Source organism: Diplotaxodon limnothrissa, linkage group LG2, assembly GCF_057381915.1.
Source record: "Diplotaxodon limnothrissa isolate DT_005_m linkage group LG2, D_limnothrissa_male_GT1.1, whole genome shotgun sequence".
NCBI classification, from domain to species: domain Eukaryota; kingdom Metazoa; phylum Chordata; class Actinopteri; order Cichliformes; family Cichlidae; genus Diplotaxodon; species Diplotaxodon limnothrissa.
The window spans coordinates 25896373-25916028 of NC_140597.1; the positions used below are offsets into that span (position 1 = coordinate 25896373).

Genomic DNA, 19656 nt, shown 5'->3' on the forward strand with positions numbered 1-19656 from the left:
AGAAAAAACAGGGATATCACAGAAAAATACACGCACGTACACGCCATGAACACGCACACACATATGCAGCCTCTAGTGCTCCAAAGCCTGGTGAGTCACCCTACTTAAAGCAAGCCCTGAAATAGACATTTTGCGCCTCGCCACACTGACTCAGTAACAGAACTATCTTTTCTTCATGCTCTTGCTAAGAAATGGACACTCTCTCAGCTACTGCTTTCCACTAGCACACATTATATATATCCCCTTACAATTTTCTAGGACCAATTTGATGCGGTGTCCTCCATGTTCTGCTTGAATAAAAGGTAACGGGAGCTTGTTTGACTTTTTGTGCAGTGCCCCATTACTCTGCCCTACAGCAGGTTACAATGTTTCACAGAATATGAGTCATTTCTCATCACTTCAGTGTGTGCGTTTGGAAAAAAAAACACAAAAACCATGCGACAGAGACCTCCTGCTCCGAATTGGCAAGACAACCATGCGCCTGTCTAATTCGACATAAGCATTAGCGTAGCTCAGCAGTCCGAGTCTTGATAGCAGTACACACCGGTAGCATGTTGAGTCTGTTTGTGTGTGAGCAGCTCGTTAGTGTTGCTCCACATGTGTAACGGCACTGGACGCAGGGCTGAGAGACCTAAACTGATCTCAAAGACCCCGGCAACACCTGTCCACTCTGGCACTGCGTATCTCCTCGCCACAGTTACAGCTGCCATGGTGGCAGGACTGGGGTTGCCCTGGCAACAGTCTGTTTCTCTGGCAGGGATTACAGTAGCTCAGAGCTGCTAAAGGACTTTCGTAAGATGGAGTGGGAATTGTGGAGTGTTTGGACATTTTGTCATAATTAGGGTTTTCACCTCGAGGAATTAGCAAATTTGCAAAAGTGACTTGGTTTTGCAAAATCCTTAGATAATTTCTGAAATAATGAAAGACAGTAGGGCTTCACTGCATCCCATTTTTATTATCACTTAAAACGAGAAAGGGATAATGCCCAACAAATTCTGACTTGCTATAACTGCGAGGTAAAGCTCTGCTGATTCTCATTTAGAAGCTATTTATCCTTTTTTAAGGTTGTTATTATTGATTATATAAATAACCCCAGTTCCAACATCTCCAGCTTAGCTCAGCTCAGGCTCTCTATACATACAAATTAATGCCGGGGGGAGCAATTTAGAAACACCAGCACCCAGAATTCAGGTTCTACTTGTTACACTTCCTTATAATAATGTTACTTTTAGAAGTGTTTTGTGACATTATAACATTAAAAAACATCCAAAATTGCAAAATTACTGCCATTAAAAGGAAATTTGTAACATTAAAACATTTATGCCATTAAAAATAAGCATGAAACAAGAAGAGTTTACTGTTATTGAAATGGATCTTGTTACATTATGAGGTCCATTAGAAATGAACTTGTAATAACAGAAAATTATTGTCATTAAAATGGAATTTGTTAATTTACAAGTTTACTGCCATTAAAAATCAACTGCAAATGATAATAAACATTACAGCCTTACCTACAGAGAATTACTCATTAACATATTTTTGCCTTATCAAAAATGAACACTGTTTACATCAGGTTTTGCAGTTTCAGTCAGAGTATTGAATATCCTATCATCTATGCCATGTATTAACTTTAACCCGTTTCATATCAAGCTGACACTGGTAGCATTTCCTCCACCACATCACCAATAAGAGACTGAACTCTTTAGCCACAATAAAAGCTAGCCATTGCTTTTTCTGAGCTGTCAGTGGCCACCAGTGTGTGAGTTTAGCTAGCAGATATCACAATGATTTGTGTTTACTCATAACTTTGTCAGTGCCCGTTTTAAAAAACTAGTCTCTCTGAATCTCCCTGGCTGAGCTACACAGTCATCTTCACTGGGGCTGGTATGGTAAAAATTTTTACTGTGAAGGATGGTACATCTGGAAAAAGTAACTAAACTACAAAAAACAAAAACACTAAAGGATACTTTTCTCTCTGCTTCATCTTTCCTTTTCATCCATTTTGGCCTTGTCGGCATAAAAGCAGTTAGACAGTGAGCTCCTGTGTGCCAAGGATCATACTATGCGAGTGAGAAATATCTGTGACTTTTTGCTCGTGAAGTTAACTGTTTAAAAGAATTTAAAGCTCTGTGCTCCTGATCGGCTGCCCACCACTAAACGCTAAAATTATAATATTTCAACAGCCGTGTATAAGCCGAGCATCCATGTAACAAATGATTTAACTGTAAAACTGTGACAAATTACCTGCGGTGTATGATAGCAGCCTTGGTGATTTCTTTATACTTTCTCTTTTTGTGGGATAAATAAATGATAAATGTGGGAGTTAGCAGATATTTGATAAACTCATACACACAGCGGATTGCAATCAGTCTCTGAGAGTTTCATTACTAACCTCTTAACTCTTACAGTTAGGCCTGTGTGTGTTTACTATCGAAATCTTAACATTGTCTAATGGTGCCTATCTGTAACTGTGCTTCATTTTAAATGAATGTAATTCATCAACCTGATTATTATGAGTGACTATCATTTGCCTGTTTTGGTGGCTCCTCCCTAAGATGGCAGCACTGTAAAAAAATATGTGAGAACCCCACAAAGTTAAGTTTAAATGCATTACCACCAATTACCCATAACAATGTCCAAAAAGTCAGCAACTAATTGTTTACTGCATACAGCTGCAGGAAAGCTCATTGGAACCGAGCTGACATTTTTATCCATACCAGGCTTTTCTTATGAATGAACAAGATGTTGATTTGCATTTGTTGTGGCCAAAGAGCTTTGGGCGGCAGAAAAAAGGAGAGAAAGAAAGAGAGAAAGAGAGTGAGAGAAACTCAATTCCTAAAGGGGCTGATACTCACGCAACAGGAGGAACTGTCAGAAACAACTCACGCACTCACGTCTTCCCTGTTCTCTGTTTCCTATGCCCTGCAGCTGTTCTTCTGCTTAGCATGAGCCAAATTTTAAATGACAGACGTGTCTATGCTGGCTGCATGAAAGAGGGATGTTTGTGACAGTTGCTCCTGCATCTGACGGGCTATTGGGCCGGTGTTTGGAAAAGGTGCCTCCTTAATAGTGACCATAACGGTTTACGATAGAAATATGGATAGACGACTTGATGGCTAAAAAAAGTACACTTTAAGTATTAAAACAGCATCCTGTTAGTTTTGATGGATAGGAAAAAAATATATTCGACAGATTTTTGGGAAAACAAAAGAAATTCATTTAAGGATATGTCAGTATTCGCCGGAAATATATATATATATATATATATATATATATATATATATATATATATATATATATATATATATATATATATATATATATATAGTCAGAGGTGTCAAGGTGCCCTTGCACATGCCTGCCTCCCAGCAGCTCCACATCAGCTGTTCCCTAACCTGTGTACAGAAACGCGCTATTAAAAAATTGCTTCTTTGTGTGGGTGTATGTGATTCTTTTTTTCAATAGTCCGGGTTTGCTTGACATGCCAAAAAGAAATAAATAAGAAAAAAAAAATCAATGCAGCTGAATTGAATTGTACCAAGAGCCCTCACAAATGTATTTTTAGGGCTTCACACAAACAGGTTTGAAAGAATCAATACTGTATAACAAATGTCATTTGAGTGCTGTGCCTAATGCTAAATCAGTAATTGATGTAATCTGGACTCACAGGTTTACGGAGACCATAGACAAACCACAAATTCTGATATGTGTATCAGAATCACAAACACACGCAGACACACACAGGAGGGACACACGTATCTACTATTTTCCTCCCTTGGGTTATACATGCTATTATAATGTGCAACATTAAGGTCAGCGGTAGACAGGAAATTTCACAGCAACAGGAAGCTGGGTTTAGCTGGAGGGAGCATACTGATTGGAGAGTTCTTGTTCAGTCATCCATAAAGATCGTTTTTTTTGATAGAGCCTCACTACTGAGAAGTGACATGCCAGATGACTCCATAAAATAGGACATCCGATTTGGTTGCTCATCTTATCCTCTGGTCGACTGTATACCGTTCTCAGTTCGGTGAATTATTTACTGTGAAACTTCAAAGAAATCTGTTTCAAATGCTATGAAATCATGAATTTTTCCTGCGGGCATCACTAGACTAAGACTGAGCGCTGCAAGCTGCTAAATCCAGCTTTCTTCTAGCTCAGCATACTGTTGCTAGACTGATTCATAAAGTCATCTCATCCAATCCTACACCTTTACGTCATCACGATTTTCCAACTAGTCCCTTTTCAGCCTATAGAAAGAGGAAAACCAAACACATTATTCAATTATTCATGAATTCTTGAAAAAGGAAATTAAAAAAATAAGAAATTAGGAAACAAAAAATGCCCAGTGTGAGAAATTTAAAGGTCCTGTCTAATTTTTTCCCCTCACAACCCTGGAGCAACATCATAAAATCAAGGGATGAACATCGAGATCTGTTACAAAAGAGCTCCGAAACTACTGCACGGATATAAAACTGCAGATTTCCTGTAGTTCCAATGAAGCTATTAAGGTTTGATTGATTAATCAGCACAGTTACATTTTATAAAGGAATGAATGCACAGTGACCAGCGGCTGTGAACCTGTAGCACCATTTTATAGAAACGGTACGCAAAATTCAAGGTAAGTCAAGTTTCTTGTGGATCTTATGCTTCCAATCCTGCCCCCCAAAATGACAACTACGGGTAAGATTCCTACATGTATCGTTCATATCAACACAAAATCAAATCCTCAGATCATTTATATTTAAATATATTTTCATTTAAAATGTCTTTATACATAAAATCCTGATGATGATAATGAGACGCTTTTATAATTAGCCCTGGGACACACTGCTTATTTGGCCTATTTTTCCAAGTGATACAAAGTGGTTCTCAACACTCGAGACAGTGGAATGATCTGTCAATAGTCCTATTTATGTCAGGTAAAAACAACATCACATAACTGAAAACCTCAAGTATAGTTTCAGTGTCCACAATAGGTTCTAATCCTGCTAAGCACCTGCACAATTTATCACTGTCCTGTGGACTTTTTGTTTAGTACGAAATACCAAATATCCCAGTTCTATCATTTCTAACAGCAGGTGTTAGGCTGCGGTAAAACTAGTGTTGAGATATGTACAGCATTGCACAGTCACTACCCAAATGATTCTAGCAGGTTGATGTCTTTCTTATCTTTCTTACACTGTTTATTACTGGAAGCGAAGATACTTTTTTGATTCTTGAACTGTCATGTAATAGATTTTATAGGCCTTCATATAAAATTTAGGGGGGGACAAAATCAGCAGCAATCCACTAGGCTGTCAAACATTTCCTTTTAGAAGTGAATGTATTGGTTGCAGTGTAGGTATGAACCTAGTAGCTAAAGCAACAGAGAGGCTAGTTGGATACCATTTCCCGTTTTTCTGCACCTGGTTCTGTAATGAAAGCCTTAAATTCCTCACAAAATAACGAAAAATCTATATAAAAAACATTTTAAATTTTTTGTTTTCAGAAAAGTAAACTTCCTTTTCTTTGCTGGCTTACACTGGTAATCCTAGGGTTTGGTACTTTTCTGCACTTAGTTTAAAGTATCCTTTGGAAACATGAGTGGAATGACACCAGCAGGAAGGCAGCTGTCACATGAGGCAGCAAAATACACCACCTTCACAAGGGTGAAGGGTCACTCAATCAACCACAGAGCACTTTGAGGGGAGATAAACACATCTGACACCAGACACTGCTCGGCGCACAGTTATCCTCCACTCAGCCACCCATGGCTAATAACTGCCAGATAATGTATGTAATAAAAACAGAGAGCATGTTGTGGTCCCTCTGGTCTCATCCATCTTCAGGAGAGCTAATCAGCTATGTTAATGAAAGGACGAGCAAAAGAAGTCAATAACCGATTCAATCAGACCGCACATTTGTATGCAAGCATTCAGACCTGATTTTTCTTTTAAGGGTAAAAAACAATACCCCTTCATAAACGTTAAGCGCTAGCTCAAAAATATTTCAATAAAAAAAATAAAAAATAACAATAATGTCTCACTGGGTTTGACAAGACAGCGTATCACACACAGATCGTGCTTGTAAAGAACCCCCCAGGTGATGGGGTGGAGGTGGCCTACTCTGCGAGCCCTCCAACACAGCATGACTCACACAGTGCAATCAATCTCCTTCTGCGCAGAGGACAGGGACCCAGGGGACCAAAACACAGCACCAACCCAGATCTGCATGAAAGTCTCCAGACATGACTGCGTAGGAGGGTTTCGCTGTCAAAGCAGTTTTCAGTTGCATCGCCTTAAAAATCCTGAAAAATCTGCCAACGAGTATTTTTAGTCATAGCGCATTGTAGTGGTAATTCTTTGATCCATGTATGTTCCAGAAAATCGATACTTAAGAGTTAAGGGAGTCAAAACTGGTTCAAGAGGTTTTAAAAAGGGCGTTGGTTTTTTGACAGACGGCAATTTGTTGCTCCAGCGATTTGTTGTTTCCCAGGTTAAACAGCGTTACCTTCCCAAGCTCAAAAGAGATGTACTTCCTCAACAAAAGCAATAAAATTGTGTTTTGCAACAAAGAAAAAGGGAAAATTGAGATAGAGGATAAAAAAAGAGTGGCTGAAGGAGTAAGAAAGGGGGCAAAATAAGGAAAATATCGACTAAATCCAGAGAGGAAGACACTGAACTCTGGGGGAGATGTGGGACCAACAGTTGAACAACCAAACAGGACTTAGACTGTAAGTCAGGGCGCACTGGATACTCATGAGAGTTTATATTAGTTGAAAACGGGGCCACGGAAGGTTAATAAGGATGAGCAAAAAATGAAGTGAGTCTTGAAAATGTAGGTGACAGCAGACAGAAGGCAAAGAAAGAGAAGCACGGGTGTCTGTGAGAGGAAATGATAAGGAGAATGCTGCGAACAAAGAGAACAGATGCCAGCCTAGCAGTGGGAAATAAAGGGACCACACAGTGAAATCTAGATCTCTCCTATTTCCTCTAAGTAATAAAACAATGGCACCGCATCGCCTCATTAAATGGGTAATCGAGGGTGTGAAAGCACTCCCCTCCGCTCCGAAAATCTCTCTCTCTTCTGGTGTCTCACTCTCTAACCCTTTCACGCCAAGCTATTGTCTCTCCTTCTTACTGTTTCTCACCACGTCTCCAATCTGGTTTGCTGCGGAGCCCTGCCGCCTGCTGAACAAATGCTTACCTGGGCAACGGGTCAGAAACATAGCCCAGACCAGCTCCTGTCAGGGGGTATGGAAACTCCAATTATCTCCTTAACAATTATCCCTTCGCAATTATCTCCCCATCTGCGTATCAGTGTCGACAGGTGCAGAGGGACAGTCCCGCTCACACGCTTTCATTTCTCTGACAGGGGAAGTGATGGAAGTGGATATGAGGGGCAAGGAGAGCCAAACTCACAACCTGCAAGCTAATTCACTAGGAACCTCTGTATGAATTAAAAACCTTCTTCAACAGATTCCAGCCGAGCTCGTGGGAAATGATTGTGGTCACTGAGCAGAATTTATGAGCGCTGCAAAAAATCATTTCTATCTAGGGCTGCAAAAGTAGAAAATGTATTTATTTGAAAAAAAAAAACACACCTAGCAAACATTTGACTGTTAGTGCTTGATAAATGAATAATGTTATAGCCAGTTTTTTCTCAGCTAACTAATTGAGCCATTGACTCCAACTTGCAGATACTAGAGACAATCAATAACAGTACAGGACAAGGCACCTATGGATAATTCATGGATTAAATCCGCTACCCTGATGTATTTAAATCTTGATATCGATAACTCCGTAGAGTGGATTAGTCTCAGGCGTTTGAGGAACTGTGTACACATGCAGTTACACTACAGAATGTATGCGGCTCACAGGTTTGACAGATGAGTTCTATCATTAACACAAGAATACAAAAGCAAAAGCGCAAGGAATTAATTTGAAAGTGTAAAAAGGAATCAGCTGAACATGAGCAATATAAGGAGATCGTTTGCATTTGAGTGTGTGTGGGGGGGTTGAGGACTAGTAACAGGCATCAGAAGAATTTTGAACACCTCAAAACTCATTCCATCATCTCAAACGGAGGCATTGCAGAGTTACACAGAGTAAGGTGTTGTGTTGGTTATTACTTTTAAAATGTCCCTGAATGTTTTTTTAGAAATTGTGGTGGCTGTGTCTGATGTTACCATGTGAATCCTGTGTAAAATGGCAATTTGAGCTTGTATAGGCTAGACAGCTCATGCGCGAGTATTTAGAGATACTCCAGTGCTTAACAAAAATAAAGTAACGTCATTACTGTCGAAATATAAAGTTGTGGTTGTGTGTGTTAGTCACAATATTGGAATTTTAAACTTGCTACAGATACTCAGGAAAATACTTCAAATTTGATACCATGGGGCGATTGTGGCTCAAGAGTTGGGAGTTCGCCCATCTATCCATCAATTTCCATTGATGGATAGATGGGTGAGATATATATAAATCTCCCTTTCACTTTCCTTGAGAGGTTGGTATGTGTGTTCCTCAAACTCACCTGGGAATTTGAGAGTATTTCACAGTATCTTTGCTGTTACCAGGACAGCACTGCACCTACAGCTTGATGTCATCCATGTACGGGAGGTGGGTTATGGCTACTCCACTCTTGACTCTACAGGGAGTGCAGAATTATTAGGCAAGTTGTATTTTTGAGGAATAATTTTATTATTGAACAACAACCATGTTCTCAATGAACCCAAAAAAGTCATTAATATCAAAGCTGAATGTTTTTGGAAGTAGTTTTTAGTTTGTTTTTAGTTTTAGCTATTTTAGGGGGATATCTGTGTGTGCAGGTGACTATTACTGTGCATAATTATTAGGCAACTTAACAAAAAACAAATATATACCCATTTCAATTATTTATTTTTACCAGTGAAACCAATATAACATCTCCACATTCACAAATATATGTTTCTGACATTCAAAAACAAAACAAAAACAAATCAGCGACCAATATAGCCACCTTTCTTTGCAAGGACACTCAAAAGCCTGCCATCCATGGATTCTGTCAGTGTTTTGATCTGTTCACCATCAACATTGCGTGCAGCAGCAACCACAGCCTCCCAGACACTGTTCAGAGAGGATATCTTCCCCACTCGCTGTCTGAGGAGGGTGCACAGTATCCTGCGGGACCAACATCACCCTGCGCGCCACCTTTTCCATCTGCTGCCCTCAGGGAGAAGGTACAGGTCTATACAGGCCAGAACATCCAGACTGGCCAACAGCCTGTATCCACAGGCTGTGAGGCTCCTGAACTCTCTGCCCCCCTCTCACGGACAATAACCATATCCAACTTCTTAATAGCAATGAACTGGTCTGCATTGGTGCATCATATCTTTATTCTCTTCCCCCTCCTGCCCCTCCCCCCCCTCTTTCTTAAATAGATAACTATCATATCTGATATCATATCTCACAGTACAATAATATTGAATGGGTTGCATTGTTGTATTTTGTCATGTTTCTCAGGTCTTTGTCTGAATTTCTACGAACATTATTGCTAAGGATTGTCTTATTGCATTGGAGTCACACTGGGTTAAATATGTACACTTGGATTTTAAGGGGTATTTATTATTTTCTTCTTTTTTTGGGGTTGTATGGAAGCCCCAAACGCAATTTCATTGTTCTTGACAATGACAATAAATAAATAAATACTAAATACTGTTTTCCCTCCTTGTAAATCTCACATTTGATGATGGACCACAGGTTCTCAATGGGGTTCAGATCAGGTGAACAAGGTGGCCATGTCATTAGTTTTTCTTCTTTTATACCCTTTCTTGCCAGCCACGCTGTGGAGTACTTGGACGCGTGTGATGGAGCATTGTCCTGCATGAAAATCATGTTTTTCTTGAAGGATGCAGACTTCTTCCTGTACCACTGCTTGAAGAAGGTGTCTTCCAGAAACTGGCAGTAGGACTGAGAGTTGAGCTTGACTCCATCCTCAACCCAAAAAGGCCCCACAAGCTCATATTTGATGATACCAGCCCAAACCAGTACTCCACCTCCACCTTGCTGGCGTCTGAGTCGGACTGGAGCTCTCTGCCCTTTACCAATCCAGCCACGGGCCCATCCATCTGGCCCATCAAGACTCACTCTCATTTCATCAGTCCATAAAACCTTAGAAAAACCAGTCTTGAGATATTTCTTGGCCCAGTCTTGACGTTTCAGCTTGTGCATCTTGTTCAGTGGTGGTCGTCTTTCAGCCTTTCTTACCTTGGCCATGTCTCTGAGTATTGCACACCTTGTGCTTTTGGGCACTCCAGTGATGTTGCAGCTCTGAAATATGGCCAAACTGGTGGCAAGTGGCATCTTGGCAGCTGCACGCTTGACTTTTCTCAGTTCATGGGCAGTTATTTTGCGCCTTGGTTTTTCCACACGCTTCTTGCGACCCTGTTGACTATTTTGAATGAAACGCTTGATTGTTCGATGATCACGCTTCAGAAGCTTTGCAATTTTGAGACTGCTGCATCCCTCTGCAAGATATCTCACTATTTTTGACTTTTCTGAGCCTGTCAAGTCCTTCTTTTGACCCATTTTGCCAAAGGAAAGGACGTTGCCTAATAATTATGCACACCTGATATAGGGTGTTGATGTCATTAGACCACACCCCTTCTCATTACAGAGATGCACATCACCTAATATGCTTAATTGGTAGTAGGCTTTCGAGCCTATACAGCTTGGAGTAAGACGACATGCATGAAGAGGATGATGTGGACAAAATACTCATTTGCCTAATAATTCTGCACTCCCTGTATATCTGTATCAACTCTTAGTGAGGAGCTCACTTAAGGGGTTGAAGACAAAATGGCAGTGGGGACAGCGTATCACCTTGGTATATTCCACACATTATGATCATTCACACTTTACAGTTCTAGATGAATGTTACATTATTATTACACTATTATTACACTATTAGCCTTGTATACTCCAAAGCACTCCTGTATCCATGTGTGGGGCAAGAGTTATAGGATTATGTGTAGCCATGTGGTGCTCAGGTTAGTTTGGCTGGTGTACTGCTCTGTCAACCATCAGCTTCTGCTTTGACCCTCTGGTATTATTCCCAATGCTGTTCTGAGCTGTGCTCATGTCTTCACTCAGCTTGGATATTATGATGCCTGAGAGGATCTTCCATGTTGTGGCAAGACAGGTAATTGGACAGTAGTTTGACGATACTGTATGCTTGTGGGGATTGTTTTGCCCTGTGTTAGCCAGTAGTGGATGAGTACCTGCTGTTAGCAAGTCCCTTATTTGTGCTGCCAGGCTTTCATGGTGTGCTCTTAGGTCCACTAGTCACTTGATATTATGGAACCTTTTCCTCCCAGATGTTCTTCCAGCAGTACGCAGGCAGACCCACCTAGCTCTGCGAGAGTACATCCTGAACGGATCTTTGGAGAACAAGGCATTTATTTTCTTGGCCTCTGTTTCTCTTGCTATATCTCTTCAGCCTACTGGCTTGAGCTGTGAGCCTTTGTTTGGCAGTTTCTAGAGGCTCGTTTATATCAATATTAATAGTGGTATCATGTTGTTCTTATTCATCAAGGACCTATCTCTCATGATGCTCTTCTACACATCTATCTATCTATGTTTTCTGAGATGGTGCTGCAGATGTTTCTATTTAATTGCTGGTAGTCTTTTCTCAGAATTAAATCTCAGACTTTAACAGAAACATAGATAGATACACAAATTTTTTTATCCTTTTAAATTAACACTGTAATGTTACAGACGTGCAGGACATATAACGCTAGCTCCAGCATTACCGTTACAATCTTATTATTGGTCACAGCTGCTAGCTGCTACATAATGATAACAGATGGTTATTTGTATCGGATAATTGCTAATAGTTAATAGCGTTGTGAATATCAACCACATTTCATGTGTTTAGCTGCTAGTGAGGGGAGGGGCTATGTGCCTGCCCGTCTGCTGTGTAAAGCTGTGTGTCAACTGGAAGAGACAAAGACAGTGTGGATATCAATACTTGCATCAATAATGTTGCAAATGCATATCCATTCCAACAGTAATTTTCAGTAGCAATTATTAGAGTCATTTGTTTATTTAGATACTTATTTTAGTATCAAGTTTGACATCCATAGTATCAAAATTAGTAATGTTAATACGTAATTATAATTACATTATCTTGTGGGTTTTTCACGCTTGGCTAAGTTTGACAGCCAAGACTGACAGGCATGATGACCATCCAGGTATCAGTTATAATGCTAATTTATGCTAGCAAAAAGTTAAATCTAGTATTGCAATGCATTTATCTGTCTGATTTATAACACTTCAGCCACACAAGTTAATGCGACTACACATAAGGAAATATACACAACAGTCTAAGCTGTAAGGCAAAATATGTGATGATGCATGATTTTCTGTTTCATTTCTTGCCTTTTCTGCTTCTGCGACTTTTAACAACTGTTGCAGTTCTTGTGTCACTTTTGTGTAATCTGTGCAACTGTGCCAACAACAACAGCAGTTGTATTGTGTGACACTGCTTAATATGCTTGTAGGCTTTGTTCCTCATTACAGTACACAGAGGCTCCTATAATGCACTGTATGACAAAAGAGGGACTCCGCTTCTGTCTTTGCTGCAAAAACATGACAGCTGCCATCATCAGGCGCTCGTCCCTCCACCCTGCAACACAAATCCTGGTCCTCATCCGCGAACACATTGTTTTCTAATTGCCAGCCCCAGATGTCTCAGCTCAGACCTCCACGTCCCAGCTCCCATTACCTCCAGAGGCGACAGATTTTTTTAAATACTTGGTGAGCTTGCATGAATACAGAGGAGGATTTGGAGTTGGTTTTGAAAGACAATGAGGGGGACAAACTGAAACAGAGTGGACACAATCATCAGTAATGTGTGTGCGTTTCTGGGCTAAATAAGATGTGTGATAAAGGCTGTGGTCTTGTCTTCACAACAGAACTGGCTGGTCAGTTCACTTTCATGTGGCAAGTCTTTCTTAGAAAAAGTCACATGAGGGCGAAGATATTAAATGACAAGTTGCTTATTTTCTGTTTCGCAGCCATTACTCTCTTCTTCCCTCCCTGCCCCATGTGTACATTCCCTCTGTCTTCCTTGTACAAAGCAACAAAAGCGCACACGCACACGCACAGAACATGGGGAAAAAAATCTACCCCCCTCCTGCTCTGCATCCTATCAGTCTGCTGCTCTGGGAGAGGTTTTGGCTGATCTGCATTGATTGCTATGGGTCTTTCTCTATCCCTGGTGCTCTGTAGCAAGAAAAAAAAAACAAAAAAACGGAGTCTTCTCATTCATCAAACCAGCACCTGCCAGACTCTAGCCCAAGAGAACTGCCACAAGTTTTTTTTCTTATTTGTTTTCCTTTTGTTTTCTTCTTGACAAATAACTGTGATGTCCCAAACAGTCAAAAGGGAGAAGTGATCTGCTTTTTGTCTGCCATTTTCAATAGCAAATTGAATACTCTGTAATCCCTCTGAACATGCATGCACTGTGGAAGTCAGTCACCACAGATGGACCTCAACGACTGATACAATTGCTACAACAGGAAAAAAAACAAACCCCCAAATACAACCAGCCAGAGTTTCACTGACACCAGCCACCGGGCTTGAAATTGCAGCTTAACTCCCTACACCCCCACCACCACCCTCTTCCACTCATTGCTTTCACCCCAACTGAAACATGTCGGTTTGCACCTAGAAATGGAAAAGAATGAAGGATGACATCTTTTTCTTTTTTGAAGTTTCTCCTATGGAAAGCTGAACATTTCTAAGCATTATAGTGTTTAACAGAGTTGGTTGAATTCTCTTTTTTCTGTCGGCTTATTATTACATATTTATGCTTATAACTCCACGGAGTGATAGCTTTGGATGTGCTGCATTGAATAATACATTAAATGCATCTGTTCAAGCTCTGTCTCTTGTTAGCTATTGTGTGTGCGCGCAAGGGTGTGAACAGAGGATTTCAGAAAGCAGTCTCACATGCTCGCACACATTTCTTTTTTATAGTCAGACCATGGTACTACACTGATGGGGAAAACTTGAGCCATGTAAATGTGGCAGCGCATACACATGAGAAAACACAACATGATGGCAAAAGTTATCTCAAGGTAAAGGATTTTGTCCACCAGTTTGGTTACTGGAACGTAACTCCTATTGATATAAGCGGTTTGACATGGGATTGTAGCCCCAGTGTTCTGGATCACATGTTAGACTTTAATTCTTTTAATTTGCTTTTTTAGTTTAGGGGTCACAAGCCAAAATGTTTGGTAGATATTGATCTACATTTCCATATTTTGCATTTTGCACTGAGGCAAAAAATGTTTACCTGCACAACGGTGAAACCACACACTAAATTTCAATCAGTGACTAGAAGTGGTTACTACACTCAGAGTTCTCCTTTTTGTTTTCCTTGACGTGCTTTCTTTATGGCTGACAGACACCCTATATTTCCTCCCATGCCAGACCTCTCAGCCTCACTTCCATTAAAGCTCCTATAGTGACAAATTTCACAAGCTTTCACTTCTTATGGCATATAAAAAGAAATTATCCAGACGAAGTCAAAAACAGCCCTCCTTTTTGTTTTAGTCCACTTTAGTTCAGTTTTATTGATATAGTGCCAAGTCACAGCAACAGCTATAAACAGTTGTGCGACTATATCGTAAGGCAACAATACAGAGAAACCCTAACAATCAGATGACCCCCTCTAAGCCAGCAAATGGTAAAAGTGGAAAGGAAAAACTCCCTTTTAACAGGAAGAAACATCCAGCAAACCATGCTCAGGGAGGTGCAGTCACCTGCCATGACCAGTTCGGGGTGATAGGAGAAAGACAGGGCAAAGAAATGGTGTGGAGGAGCCAGTGATTATGGATAAACTAATAATAGTCAATAAAAGAAACAATAAATCACCAATTTTTGATGTTTTTTTTCTGAGGAGTGGTTGCTACAGTTAATTAAAACTTGCTTGTTTGGTAAGTCCTTATTATGTACATGTCAGACTGTTACTCCACGACCCATGTCGGTATAGTACCTGTTTAGTTTCTTCCCATAACTCATATCCTCACTGATACTGTCTATGTGATACTATGTGATTTACAAGCAGCACACGACCAGTCCCCCCCCCCCCCCCCCCCCTCTCTCTCTCAACCACCACCACCACCCCAAACCCACACCCCCATCTACGCTCTATTGATCAGCTAGGCAGGCTACCACAGAGCGCTCACTTCATTGATCATTGCCGCCTCACACTCACACTCTCTTTAGGTTTTTAACTGACCCTCAGAGAGCTGGGGAAAATACTGCTATCTACATCACACTGTCAACGCATATCGTGTTTTCCATGAACACTAATTAGTCCTAAAGAAAGGTTTATTGTCAAGATGGCTGAACGTGACACAAAATCAAATGTAAGTTAGGTGCTGCTGAAGCAAAACATATATTATTGGAAATTCCACAGTCTAGCTTTGCTGCTAAGTGCAATGTTTTTAATTCATTTATTTTTTATTTGATTTTTTGCCCTCTTTTTTCTTTTTACATTTTTAACCAAAAATAGCCAAAGATTAGTTGTAAGTCTTACCGCACATCAAAGTGAGAAACAGAGCATACAGGCGGGAGCCTGCAGAGACTTTGACATGAAGCTAGTGAATCAGAGACATCTGCATTATAAACCAGTAGCAGATTATGGTAATGTGATATCTAACTGTTGGGTGACTAACATTCTCTATCTATGCTGAGCATCCCTGGCAGCTATTTTAAACGATGCAAACGTATACAAGGAAACAGTCCAGCAAGCACTTTTACTGGAAATGTGAAAACACAGCAGTAAAAAGGCAATATTGCTAATTCTGTTACTTTTTGACTCGCTTTTGCCTGTCAACGTAAGATGGAAGAGGAGAGAAATGCAAATTAGCCTCACATTATGCAGACAGTGATGCCATCGTTATTATTACTACCCCGATGACTCCACATGCAGGAAATAAAATGAACCACTTTGCCCATAACATTCAGCGTTTTATGGCTTTCTTTATCTCTTCTCATTTTCTCTGTCACCTTTGCCCTACTTCCAGCCACCCGCCCCTATTCCTTTGCTCTTTAGGCAGGTGCCAGCGAGTGTGTGTGTGTGTGTGTGTGTGTGTGTGTGTGTGTTGTGTGTGTGTGTGCGTGTGTGTGTGTGCGTGTGTGTGTGCGTGTGAGTGAGAGAGAGAGAGCATGTGTTTGTGGATGCTGTGTAGACTTGCTTCTGGAGGAAGTGGCTGGTCATAAGAGCCAGCTGATGAGCATTACCCTCATCCGGAGCTCCATTCATCCCCGTGCACAAGGGCCCATTCACCCTTCTGCTTTTCACACTCACGGACCCCAAGAGCCCCGGGCACATTCCCACAGTCGCACGCTTACAGAGGTGAACTGTCAGTCACCCGAGACATCCTAAATAGAAAGGGCACCCAGATGTAGATTCACGCAAACAAAATTCCTCCACGTTACCACACAAAATGGAAATCCAGGAATAGGCTGCGTTTCTCATCTGACTCATTATAAACAAGCCCCGGAGCCTTTCCTTTTTCTTCTCAAACATGTCTCTATAGCCTTCACATCCAAACACTTTTGAGAGCAAGTGACACACAGCAGGAAGAGGTGTCATTTTCATTTTTGTCATCTCCTTCCACTGCAAATCTTTCTGACACGCTTGTACCGTAGCCCATCATCATACCCATGGACTGCAATGATGTGCATGACATGGGAGGTGGGAGGGGGGTCAAATTTAAACATCAAAGACAGGACAGGATGGGTAGATAGAAAAGAAAAGGAAAGTCTGTTTGCATCATCTGCAGCTAAAAGAGAATAGATCTAATCAACCTCTGGGAAAAGTTGGATAATAGCAATGACCCTTGACTGAATTATTAGCACCAAATTACCAAAAACGTTAAGCTCTGGGTATGTGTGTTGCTTGGTAGGATGTCTGTGGATATCTAAGATATATATATTTTTAAGAAAATATGTATAATCAAATGGTTTCTGGAAGCAATTCTGGCAAAAATAGTCAAAAAAAAAGACTGAGAAAATCTAAGAAAAAAGGCAGGCGAGAGCCATCTGAGTTGTTCTTTGTGCTGATGTCTCGCCACTGGCTGCACGCGGTGACAAAGACGTTAATGTACCACACCACCACCACCACCAGCAGCAGCCTCCCTACTGCGATAGGATCCATGTTTGATCCACTGGAGAAATCTGCAAACATTCAACAGCAGCCTGCCTCCTATATTTTACATCACGCTCCCTTCTGAGCAGAGGACAGTCTCTTTAATGAGGGCATCTTGGGTGTGTTTACATTTCATTACACAGCGCTCCCTGGCTCTGTGGCCTAAATGGCTGAAGGGTGGGGGAAGTTCAGGGGGATGATGGTTGAAATATCTGCTGTGGACTTTGCAGGTTTTGCAGTATCTCCCACAAGACACGCTGCAGATGGATGTCTCTGTATAGGTTGTGATTCATAAAGCGTGTGGTCTTGAGAACAAGTCACAGCATGAAGCTTAATGATATATTTTGTTAGACTCTGACAGATGAGGGTAAATGTCCTTTCAGTGGTTGTGTTCAGCTTTCAGCAGCAGCCAGCACCTGATGTCTATAAATCTACATGAGTGCCGCTGCAAGTAATGCTTTATTTCCAATCCAATTTTAAGCTCATAACCGAATCTCATAAGAACGACTACAACCACATTACATTAAAACTCTGAGTCAGAATACCATTACACTTGCATTTCGTGTCTTTATAAATCAACATTAATTTCTCTTCACTTATATCATTGCTGCATACATTCCGGCAGGGAAGTCATAAAGACCGGTTTTTGAATCGCGGGGAGGGTTCAGAGTGAAAAAGCAACGACTCAAAGTGGGAGTAGGAGTAAATGTCTGTGGATGAAGCAGTATCACACACCTGCCAGACAGACAGACAGGGTTGTCAAAGGGTATCTCCTGGAAGTGTGCGACTTCACTACAGAGAGTGCGAGTGAGCCACGGGCAAATTCAGAGGAGTCGAGGATGAAATGAGAAAAACACAGCTGAAGAGCCTCAAGGGTGACAAAATCGTGTCAGAATACAAAGGAAGGATGAGAGCAGGGCTAACAAAGATGAAACAATTTAGACTGACATTTCTTTTGCACAGCTCAGACACGGAGCAATTGTTGGTGCTGGCATAATGACACACATTATCACCAACAGGAGAATAGCATTCACACTGCTCTGACTATTGGGTTTCACCAGCAGGACTTTTAAACTTGCTTGATGACCATAAATCCTGCATCCCATTGTCAGAGAATCTGCCACAGTTTCTCACTTGAGTTAGCCGAGGATACGTCTGCCTGTTCCAGATCCATATTAATACAAAGAAGGAGGAGGGTGAAGTCCCAAAAGTTAAAACGTTTATTTTGTGTGCTGGTGTTTGTGAAGCTTTCAGGGTGGGAGGGTTTAATAGTCTGTGTTCTGCCAGGAAAAGATAATCGGATTGTGATCCGTGGCTAATTAGAAATGCATTTGGAGTATTTTTTTTTTACCCTCCTCATTGTTTGGAGAGCCATGATCTGCGCTGACTCCTTGTTTTCTTTATAAAAGAAGCATAAGGCGCTCTGGGATCATTGGCAGCCGTTTTAAAAATCATATACGAGGAGCCATAAAAACAAAAAACCTGTTGTTACATGACTGAAGGAAAGCTGTCGCTGTCGCATAGGTTGCTTTCGAATCCCCGCGGCTTCCCCAGAGCGCAAACCACGCTGCAATCATGTAGAGGAAACAAGTCCTTTGCGGTCCCACGCAACAGTTAATAAGATAACCTACGAACACACGCTTTGCAGTAGGCCTGTATTAAAAGCAATTACAGCCTACACAGGCTTTTTTCCTCCTTCTTCTCTTCTCTTACAAATTGAGTTGCAAGCGCTCTTTACAAAGTCAATAAACGGATTTAAAGATTTAGGTTCAATAGGTGGACTACATGGACTAGTATGTAATCAGTTTCCACTGAGATACTTACAGGCATATGTCATGGAGAAGCTGTTCCCCATCATGACCATATCCACCTGCGGCACCAGTTTGGGGATGTCCTGGTGGTGAGAGAGGGCGAACCGAAAAACCTCATATTCGTGGGATCCGCTTGGGAACAATCCTCCTGTTGAGAAGCAAAGAATGAGGAGTTAATGTAGTACACAGTGGACACGAAAAGGAAAAAAATTAAAAAAGAGACACCGACTTAAGTTGAATCAGAGGTTGATGTTTTTTTCTCTCAGACAAAAGGTGACGATGTGTGTGCGCCATTCTCACCTATATTGATGTTACTTGGAAAACTTGAGCTTGAACCCAAGCACATCCCCAGTAAACTGGTGTAGAGGATGGTGAAGCTTCGCTGCATATTTCCTTTTGCATTGGCGAAGGGAAAAAGAGCCGAAATCCAAGCATAGGTTTTGTCCGTGTGTGAAGTTAAATCCCCCCGCTTCTCCTCCACTCCTATTGCCTCCCCTTAGAGCAGCATTTGCACCGACATCGATTCAACAGCGAGACAATTATCGCAATGGCGAGAGGAGGCACCTTTCTCTCTCTTCTTTTCCCTCTCACTGCTGATGCTCTCTTGTCCTTGGTTGCTGCTGTATGAGACGGAGAATGACTTCAGCATTAGCCGCACTGC

At 41.2% G+C, this 19656-nt stretch overlaps 1 protein-coding gene across 2 annotated transcripts in view; it reads right to left on the minus strand.

The window, feature by feature from the left end:
* Positions 1-19383, minus strand: part of gria1a (glutamate receptor, ionotropic, AMPA 1a) — a 72786-nt gene extending 53403 nt beyond the window's left edge. For both annotated transcript variants that reach the window (XM_085369021.1, XM_085369017.1), the window contains exons 1-2: positions 19296-19383; positions 19009-19143 (exon numbers count right to left, since the gene is read on the minus strand). In XM_085369021.1, coding sequence (XP_085225147.1) covers positions 19009-19143; positions 19296-19383 — 223 coding nt within the window. The remainder of the gene's footprint in view (positions 1-19008; positions 19144-19295) is intronic.
* Positions 19384-19656: the final 273 nt, after the last annotated feature.